General features: G+C 45.8%; 2 protein-coding genes across 2 annotated transcripts; one reads left to right on the top strand and one right to left on the bottom strand.

Moving 5' to 3' along the window:
- Window positions 1-1,112: 1,112 nt before the first annotated feature.
- LOC127335666 (nicotinamidase 2-like) lies at window positions 1,113-2,123 on the top strand. The gene has a single exon (XM_051362384.2). It carries the CDS (start codon window positions 1,199-1,201, stop codon window positions 1,802-1,804), a length of 606 nt encoding a protein of 201 aa, XP_051218344.1. The 5' UTR covers window positions 1,113-1,198; the 3' UTR covers window positions 1,805-2,123.
- A 639-nt stretch (window positions 2,124-2,762) lies between these two features.
- LOC127335665 (uncharacterized) lies at window positions 2,763-5,120 on the bottom strand. The gene is made up of 2 exons (XM_051362383.2): window positions 3,854-5,120; window positions 2,763-3,231 (listed from the first exon to the last, which is right to left on the bottom strand). Exon 1 carries the CDS (start codon window positions 5,118-5,120, stop codon window positions 3,858-3,860), a length of 1,263 nt encoding a protein of 420 aa, XP_051218343.1. The 3' UTR covers window positions 2,763-3,231; window positions 3,854-3,857.
- Between the last annotated feature and the right edge of the window lie 4,341 nt (window positions 5,121-9,461).

The raw sequence follows: 9,461 nt of genomic DNA, 5'->3' as shown, positions 1-9,461 counted from the left end.
GGGGCGCTCAGCGAGTGAGTGGTAATTCTTGTCGGGTCCATCCGGCCTGACATCTGGCAGATCTTATGAGCGCGGCGCTGAAGGGGCAGCACCCGGCGCGAGAGAAAAAGCATGACCAAGTCATCCGCGCAGAGGTTGGTCTCCTTCTTGTTCTTCTCGATGAAAAGGGCCACCCGCTTGGATTTCTTATCGTCCTTAGGATTGTGGAGCCAGTTCTTCATGCTGGGAGGCCCGGGTACATAACGGAAGGTTGATAAAGTCTTCCGGGCCACCGTTCCGGACGTAGAAGAAAGATCTCTGCCAGGTCCGGACAGATTCCAGGCCGGAGAGCTTGTAGAAGCAGCTCCCTTGGCGGGGCGAGAGGATGCAGCCCCCGCACCGAACGCACGGCTTGGGTGCGGAAGATTCTTATCTTGGATATAATTCTTCCGGAGGTAATAGAAAAAGGAAAAGTTATCTACAGAAGGAGTGATACCGGCGTATCCCTCCATGAAAGCAGTAAAGGAAGAAAGGTAGAAGATGAAGTTGCCCGGAAGATGATGGGGCTGGAGTTCGTAAAAATCGAGAAAGCGTCGGAAGGCCCAATCCGCGCTCAAAATGGGTGGAAAAGACAACATACTCACCGGGCGTTGCATCGTACATCACTGGTCTAATATATCATACTCCCTCCAATCCCATTTAATTAACTTGGAGTACTAGGAGAGTGGTTATACCTCCAGTCAACGAAAGTTTATATCTTAGTTTTGATATTCATGTGTCTCATAAAAAAGATACTGTATATTTTTTCTATCGGAGGGGACTTTTTTATCGATAGTGATTTCTTCATTTTCAAAACACGACCCGCCAACACCGGTCCATCACAGGTGGTCACGTGATAATATCGTATATTCATATGAGTGGGTTTATCCGCGTGCATATTGTAATACATTATGTTTCTCAAATGAAAAAAAAGGAGTTTTTTTCAAAGCAATCATACGGGAGGAGTCCCATCTCCCATGGAAGGATCGTCTGTCTTCTATAACTGTGTGTCGTGTTCTGACACCTTGGGCGTCTGGAAACCTCTCTCGCTCAGGCTCAGCTTCCCCTGTTCCGTGCGCGCGCAGCTCAACCGCATCGGCCCATATTTCTCGTGATCTTTTCTCTGTGAGTTATCACACTCAGCATCATATCCCACCTAGCTCCCATCAGCCATCACACCATGCCGCCTCCCGCCGCCTCCTCCGCGTACACCAGGTACGAGACGCGCCGCCGGGACCCCAACCCCGGCGCAGCCGCGCTCCTCGTCATCGACGTGCAGGGCCACTTCGCGTCGCTGACGGCGCCGGCCATGCCGGCCATCGCCACCACCGTGGCGCTCTGCCGCGGCGCCGGCATCCCAGTCATCTACACGCGCCACGTCGACCCCGTGCCGCGAAGCCGCCCGCTCGCGGAGTGGTGGGCGGGCGACCACATCGGCGCCGGAACGCCGGCCGCGGAGCTGCTCCCCGGAGCCGGCCGCGCCGCGGGGGACCTGGTCGTGGAGAAGAGCACGTACATCGCCTTCGCCGCCGGCACGGGGCTGGAGGAGGCGCTGCGCGGGATGGGCGTGGAGGAGGTGGTCGTGGCGGGCGTGATGACGAACCTGTGCTGCGAGACCACCGCGCGGGACGCGTTCGTGAGGGGCTTCCGGGTCTTCTTCTCGGCCGACGCCACGGCCACGGCCAGCCGGGACCTGCACGAGGCGACGCTGCTGAACATGGCGTATGGGTTCGCCTACATCGTCGACTGCGAGCGGCTGGAGGCGGCATTCGGGAAGGACAAGTGAAGTCAAGTGCGAACGGAACGGCAAGCTCTTCAATTTCCCAGCTATTCTTCATGCAAGTTACTGAACTGAACTATCCGCGACTCTGCCTATGTTTTCAACTGCCTAATGCCCTTTGCACTACTACTCCTTCAAAACCGTGTTTGCTAAACCCTAGCCAATACCACATCGACACATTTGATGCTAGTTTCAGTGTTTCATACAGTTGCCAGTTTGAGTTCTTCTCTAGTTGAGAAGCTGACCAGAGACCCAAGAGTAGGAGATCAATGTGTTGAGTTTGTTGATCCAGATTGCCTTCACTTGTCAGTACCATTCAAACTCACTGCTTTGATCCTTTTTCGTTTTCCACACTGGCTCAGTCTGGCCTGGAACATATTGTGCACAAAGTAAAACAGGAACACTAGGCCAGCAGTCAACGACTTTTATACAAGCAAAGTACCATATCATTTTCAGTGAAGAATTACTGAGTTATTCAGCTGCCACAATATCATCAGTTTGACTTCACATCTATATGAAAGCCTAATAATTTCAGGTTTATCTGTAATTCAGTATCACTGGACCAGCATGTAATTTTCACATCAACCTGAAAGCAGTGACTTCCGAGTTCAGAAATCATTCTGTCCGATGAAAGTTTCCCATTTCACGGTCCAGGATTCAGCGGCCTGGTTCATAAATCACAATCAAGAGCCGACTTCGCAAATATGGCTCATGATTTCCATCTGAGAGTATGCTGTTGTCATGTTGATTACTTCTCTTTATCAAAAAAAATGTTGATTACTTCTAGGTGTGAGCAAAATGGTGATGGTGAACGAAAAGATAAACAAAAAATATAACTGCCAGTTATAGCACCCTGAATATCCGAAAGTAGCAAGCATGTTACTGAAAATGTCGAACAATATGAATTATGTCTTGCAACAGCAGAACTACACGAGAAGATAGAATATGAATGTGTATGCAGAAGTATGAATCAACAAATGGAATAAATCAATCATGACAAAGCATAAAAAATATTTGATGCATGTCTCAGTTTGTGTAGTGAGAACATAATATTGTTCCCTTTTTTTTTTCTAACCAGCCATGGCTGTGATATATCAGGTGGAAAGGAAACAAGGCAAATATAAACGTACAGACAACATTTCCTTTCATCCCCATAGCACAAAACATACATTATCATCAGTGAACCAAGACACACAACTCAAAAGGTTTTTTTTTTTTACAGGAGAACTCAAAAGGTTAGACCTTAATTCATCACACAACTGATGGTCCCTCTGTTCCCCTATTTACCTCGCCTATAGTTCCAAGATCCAGCACATCACAGCTGTCAATTGCATCCAACAGAAGTGAACCACATCGGTACCACATCGAAATATAGAATATTCTTTGTTAAAGACCCATGCCAGAAATTTTTCTTCCAGAAGAACTATGAGAACCTGCCATATGTGATACGGAATTATATCACAAATCAGAATCTCCAGTACATGAAACTAAAATTACACAGTAAAGAAGAAAAATAAATTTCAGAAACATCATGATTTTGTTTTAATTAAGACGGTTTTTACTACCCACATCTCGGGATTTTTTCCTAACATTGTCTTATGGAGGTAATGCAGGTCATAATGCACAACAAGATTCAGGGCTAATAATCAGATACAATAGATTTTTTGTGTACTCACGTAAGTTCACACGAATTACTTGACAACACACCTGAGTAGAAATTTACACAATAAAGAAGAGTGATAAATTTCAGAAATACCATGATTTTGTATCAATACAGATGGTTTTACTTCCCATCTGTAAAACAGCACGTGATATTTTCCCTAATGTTGTCTTAAGGAGGCAATGCAGGACATAATGCACAACAAGATTAAGGGCTAATACGCTGCAATCTCAGATGTAATAGAATTTTGGTTTAGTCAGATAAGTTCACACGAATTACTTGACAACACACCTGAACGAAAATTATGTTCTCCTGTCAAACGTTAGAATTTCTAATATAATTTGTTCCGTGGCTTCCATAGTCCCCTTCAGGTAAATCCTTGCGCTCCTGCTCACCTTGCTACAGCTCCTCTTCTGATGGCTCCACCCAATCTGATTCTTCCTGAAGCTGAAATATTGGGCTACAAAAGGAAGCATCATCAGTGTCTTCACAATGCCCATGTTGCTCCTCAGTTCCCTCGTTCATCCGATGAGCTGCCTCCTTCAGTTCCTTACGCTGACACTTTTGTTTCTTGCTGTCGGCCCTTCTCTTCTGCAGGTCTTCCAACTTCTTCCTCTCTTCTTCCTCCCTCTGATGGAGCATCAGCTCCTTCTGCTGCCGCGTCAGCGTCTCTGTCTCGTGGTGATCTTGTTTCTCACGCATGATCTTCTTTTCTTGCTCCTCTTGCTCATACATCTGGTAAAGCTTCTTGATCAGATTCTCCAGTGTGACGGTAATATCAATAAAATCAAGGCCATCCCTGGCGTACAATGGCTCCTCCGTGAACCTGGAAGACACGTAGAACCATCGCTCGGTGAAGGTCATGGCGACGGTGATGGAGTAGCAGTGCAGCATAAACAGGATGTCATGGACCTTAACACCGAGCCCTCTCACATACGACATGATGGAGATCCCGTCGCCTCGGGGCAACCTCTTGATGACGGCCACCTCCCTGAGCTGCACAGAGGAGCACTCTAAGATACCGTCTTTCCGTCGCCGCCTCCCCATGTACTTGTCGTCGGCATGGCCCGAGATCGCACCAGGTTGCCCGCCCTCCCCCGCCTGCTCCAGGTGGAACCCGTCAGGTCCGGCCGCCAGACGCGCGACGCGCAGAGCGTTCGTGTACCCCGCTCGCTCGGGCGGGAAGCGGGCGTGCTTCTTCTGCCGCCACGATACCTGCGCGTTCTTGGCTGATGCCTTCATCTTGAAGAGGAAGAAGGGACACCTGGGGTCTTGTTTCTTCCTGTCGATGACAGGCGGGTGCTCCCACTCGAACAGCTCGGAGTCCTTGCGTCGCCTGTCGAAGGAGGCGAGCAGCTGCTGGAGTAGGAGAGCGTGTACCTCCTCCTCGGACTTCAGTCCCGTGCGGACGGCGAGGGAGAGGACCTCGTTTGCATTCATACCGCTCTGGACGGCGAGGAAGATGGCCTTCTGCGCCTCCTCGTTCTTGACACCGCGCTCGACGGCCAGGTAGAATAGCTTCTCCACCTCTTCGACTTTGAGCACGCTCCCGGCGGCGGAGTAGAGGGCTACCTCGGACGTGGGGCCGACGAAGAGGGGGTGGACATCCTCCACTTCCTCCACCTTGGCGAGGGAGGAGAACTCCTCTGACGAGGGCACCATCCGTGCGACGTGTTGACAGAGTCGGTCTCCGGCTCCAATCGATCGCGATGGGCCTTCCCCGCCGAGGCGGGTGATATTATTGGCTGATATCGAGTTCTTCTCCGTTTCGGTGGAGAATTACTACCCGGGCTTTCATCTATTTTATCGGGAAAATAAGTGGTATATTATGGTTTTTCTAGCACGGGCTCCATGGTAATCTAGAGTCCTGCTATACACACGACATTTTCTATCCGATACCCGTACGATCCTCTTTGTATCAGTGAGCTTGCTTCTTGTGGGCAACGGTACGGTTGGACTCTCCATTTTCTCTTCCCTGCAACAAATTAAAGCCCACACAAGTGGTTTGTTCTCTGCTGTGCTATCATCCGTCCTTCCGATAAAAAGAACGCTGAAGAAGTCAAGGCAAGAGCATGTTTAGAAAATAGTCCATTGATGTATTAATCTGATTTTGGGATGTTTTTTTTAAAGCGGGCGGCGGCGGCTTCGTCTTCCATGCTTAGGGGCATGCCTTGGATTTGCCAAGTTGGGTTGTCTCGTAGGCGGATCCGATGAATGTCCCGACGACGACCACAAGGGTGTTCTTGCATATTGGGAGTGTCGGGGCCCTGATTGTTGGGCGGTTGCGATCCTATGAGGTGGGATTGCGTCTCGACAGAGTGTGAGTGGCGACCCGGTGCTATGAGGATGGTGTGGTCTATTAGCTCGGGCAGATGCAACTCTGGGCTACTTTTGCTTGCATGTCAGATCTGGGCTACTTTTGCTTACATGTCGGCGTGGCAGCCCAGGATTTGGCACGATGGCCGTTGTCTACGGGCAGATCGATGTTTATGTGCAACTTGGGTTGCGACCGTATGGCTTGTGTGGCGCTCATCGTATGAGCGGAGGACGTTGGGGCGGCAGCCTTGGAAGGTGGTGATGGCAGCCTTTCGAGGGCGCGACAGCTAGGTAGATGCTGAGGTGGCGGATATGTGGCGGATACTTTGATATCGTTAAGTTTGTCGACCTTGTGTCGCGTGAGCGACGATGTTGCCACTGTCGTGTTCACGTGGCTCATCATGTTAATCTATGATCAAAATGCCAGCTGCACTGGTTGTCTATATCTCGAGCAACCATATCCAGCCGGTTGCACCCAGTAGCCAAATCCTGACGCCTCTCCATTGGTTATAGGTAAGACCACATACAGATTCAATAGGTAGCCAGCGGTATAACCTGCATAAAAGAAGTAGTTTTTGCTTTGTTAAAAATATAGTCATTCCTCACCTTCCAGATAGTCAAAAAAAAAAAGCACAACCCCCAACTCAATTTTGTACTTTACCTTTCTTTACAACTCCCGCTAGCTAATTGCCGAATAAATTTGTAGTATTTTTTACGGTTCTTCTTAATCAATGAAAGGCAAAGTTTTTGTCTGGTTTAAAAAAAAATGGGCTGGGGCTGTGGAGGAAGTATGAAGTATCGGACAGAGATCGTATGAAGTTGTCGTGTGTGAAGTAATTCCGGGTAATCTATTGGGCCATATTTGCAGTTTGCTCTCCAAGAATATTATAAACCAATAAAAATAAATTACTCCCTCCAGTTTATAATAAGTGACGGTGGTCTAGTACAATCCATATTAAGTGTCGGTGATTTACTACACCAACTTTGTACTGAATCACCGCCACTTATTATGAATCAAAATAAGGTATTTAAAAAAAAAGACGGTGATCGATGAAGAAAAGGATACTCAAAGAGTCAAAGGTCCTTGTCAATCTAGTGGCGGGGCATCTAGTGCTTCAAGATTTACGCGTGCGTGAGAGTAGGAAGACGAGTGGTGCCCTGAAATCGCGGGCACCCCTATGCGCGCTTGTTTCCGCCTATGGGATCACAATTTTATACAAAATAACTAATTATATTTGAAAAATGAAATTTTATGTGCGCGGGAAATTCATTATAGCTCCGGGTGCATATGCTCCTTCTACAAAAAAAAAATCATATTTCGAAGTGTTAAAAAAATTTAACAAAAATTTCTGCATGTCTATTTCCATAATATATGTGCGTTGGTCAAGTTTCACGAAAAACCAATATTTTGTATGGTCTATATAAAAAAAGAAAATTTCTTGTGAAAAACATTATTTTTAGCACTGAATTTCTCTTTTTTACACACGGAACATGACAAGTCATTTTTTCATCAAACGACTTTGTGAGCGTGTAGCACGTGAAGATGTACATGCGAATTTTTTATTTCAATATTTTTAAAATTTCAAAATGTGTGTAAAATGCAATTCAAAAAAGAGGGAGCATATGCTCCCATGTCCCAATACACCACTCTCGGAACTTCTTACATTATTAGTGTATTCTTACCGACCGCGTTAGTTTGTGCACATCTACATCACCTTGTGACCCTGTCTTGTTGGATTCTGTCGCAAGTTGTGACATTAAAGGAACAGTAGGGTCTAATGACCCTAAGTAGGTTACAAATTCATTGTAGCTAATCTTATTCTAGTAGAGTTTACGCAGTGGGGTACAACTAGGCTACACGCAGAGGCTAGGAAAGACTAGACATATGTGGTTTGGAGGCCGATGGCACAACATTATTGTAGTTGTAAGCTTCACCTTGTATATATTTCATCTCAATTTTAATGAAAAGACATCCATCCTTTTGCATTTCTTGAAACAAGTGTAAGGACTTTGTGTATTGGCATATTTTTGTATCTTTTCTGGTAGTATTTTATGATAAAGGAAATATATTAATATCTGAAGATACCAAATACACCCAGCCTCTGCAACAAAGCAATACCCTAATGATAGTACGGATGCACATAACCAAAAAATAAAAAGAATCTAAGAAATAAAAGTCCCGCTACAGCATTCTAGCCCTAGCAACAAAAATACATCCACCACCAAGACAACACCTGAACTTCTGACTCTCCAAAAGCGATGCCTCCAAGAAGGGAACAATATTTCCGGTAGTATGTGTACTTTGCTAATTTGTGTACTTCATGATGTACGTGTGCTTTACTGCTTCAATTGTTTTGTACGTGTGTCCTTCCACCGTGTTTACTTCATGTTGCTAGGTTGCGCACTTCACATGTTAGTGACGGCGGACTTCATGTTGTAAGCATGAGTACTTTATATGTTAGTGCATTTGTACTTCATGTTTTAGCGTTTGTACTCCAATTGTTAGTATGTTCTACTTCTCGTTGTCACTTTTTATTTTATATGATTTTTTATGTAGACATAACAAAGAGAACTAAGTGAACAATACTCATATAATTGTTGTGCATGTCACAGTAAGTCATATATTTTGAAGAATGTTTGCAGGTGCATATGGTCTAGCATGACTTACATCCATGAATTATGTTATATTTTTCGAAAAACTAATTAGTCCTAACTAGTAATTTATCTTTACAACGATGGAGAACATCCTATATGCATGAGATATATTGTAAATGCACATCATGTTCATCCATAGAACTACTACAGTACCTTTTCTACGTGAAAATAATCAACACAATGCCAAATGCAAGTTAGAGAAAGACTTGCCCTATTGTAACTCCCCTCATAACTGCACTTCAAGACGACTCTTATAGAAGTGGATCTTGGTAGTGGATGTTGTGGCGACAAATACGGCGGCAAAACTAGGATCGAGGGAGAAACTGACATTCCTGGCGGCGGTGGTGACTGATGGCGTGTATTTCACACGTTCGTTGGGCAACCCCAAGAGGAAGGTATGATGCGCACAGCAGCAAGTTTTCCCTCAGAAAGAAACCAAGGTTTATCGAACCAGGAGGAGCCAAGAAGCACGTTGAAGGTTGATGGCGGCGGAATGTAGTGCGGCGCAACACCAGGGATTCCGGCGCCAACGTGGAACCTGCACAACACAACCAAAGTACTTTGCCCCAACGAAACAGTGAGGTTGTCAATCTCACCGGCTTGCTGTAACAAAGAGTTAACCGTATTGTGTGGAAGATGATTGTTTGCAGAAAACAGTAGAACAGTATTGCAGTAGATTGTATTTCAGTAAAGAGAATTGGATCGGGGTCCACAGTTCACTAGAGGTGTCTCTCCCATAAGACGAATAGCATGTTGGGTGAACAAATTACAGTTGGGCAATTGACAAATAAAGAGAGCATGACCATGCACATACATATCATGATGAGTATAGTGAGATTTAATTGGGCATTACGACAAAGTACATAGACCGTCATCCAACTGCATCTATGCCTAAAAAGTCCACCTTCAGGTTATCATCCGAACCCCCTCCAGTATTAAGTTGCTAACAACAGACAATTGCATTAAGTATGGTGCGTAATGTAACTAGTGACTACATCCTTGAACATAGCACTAATGTTTTATCCCTAGTGG

The sequence above is a fragment of the Lolium perenne genome, chromosome 2, assembly GCF_019359855.2.
Source record: "Lolium perenne isolate Kyuss_39 chromosome 2, Kyuss_2.0, whole genome shotgun sequence".
NCBI lineage: Eukaryota > Viridiplantae > Streptophyta > Magnoliopsida > Poales > Poaceae > Lolium > Lolium perenne.
This window is presented reverse-complemented; position numbering and strand designations above follow the sequence as displayed.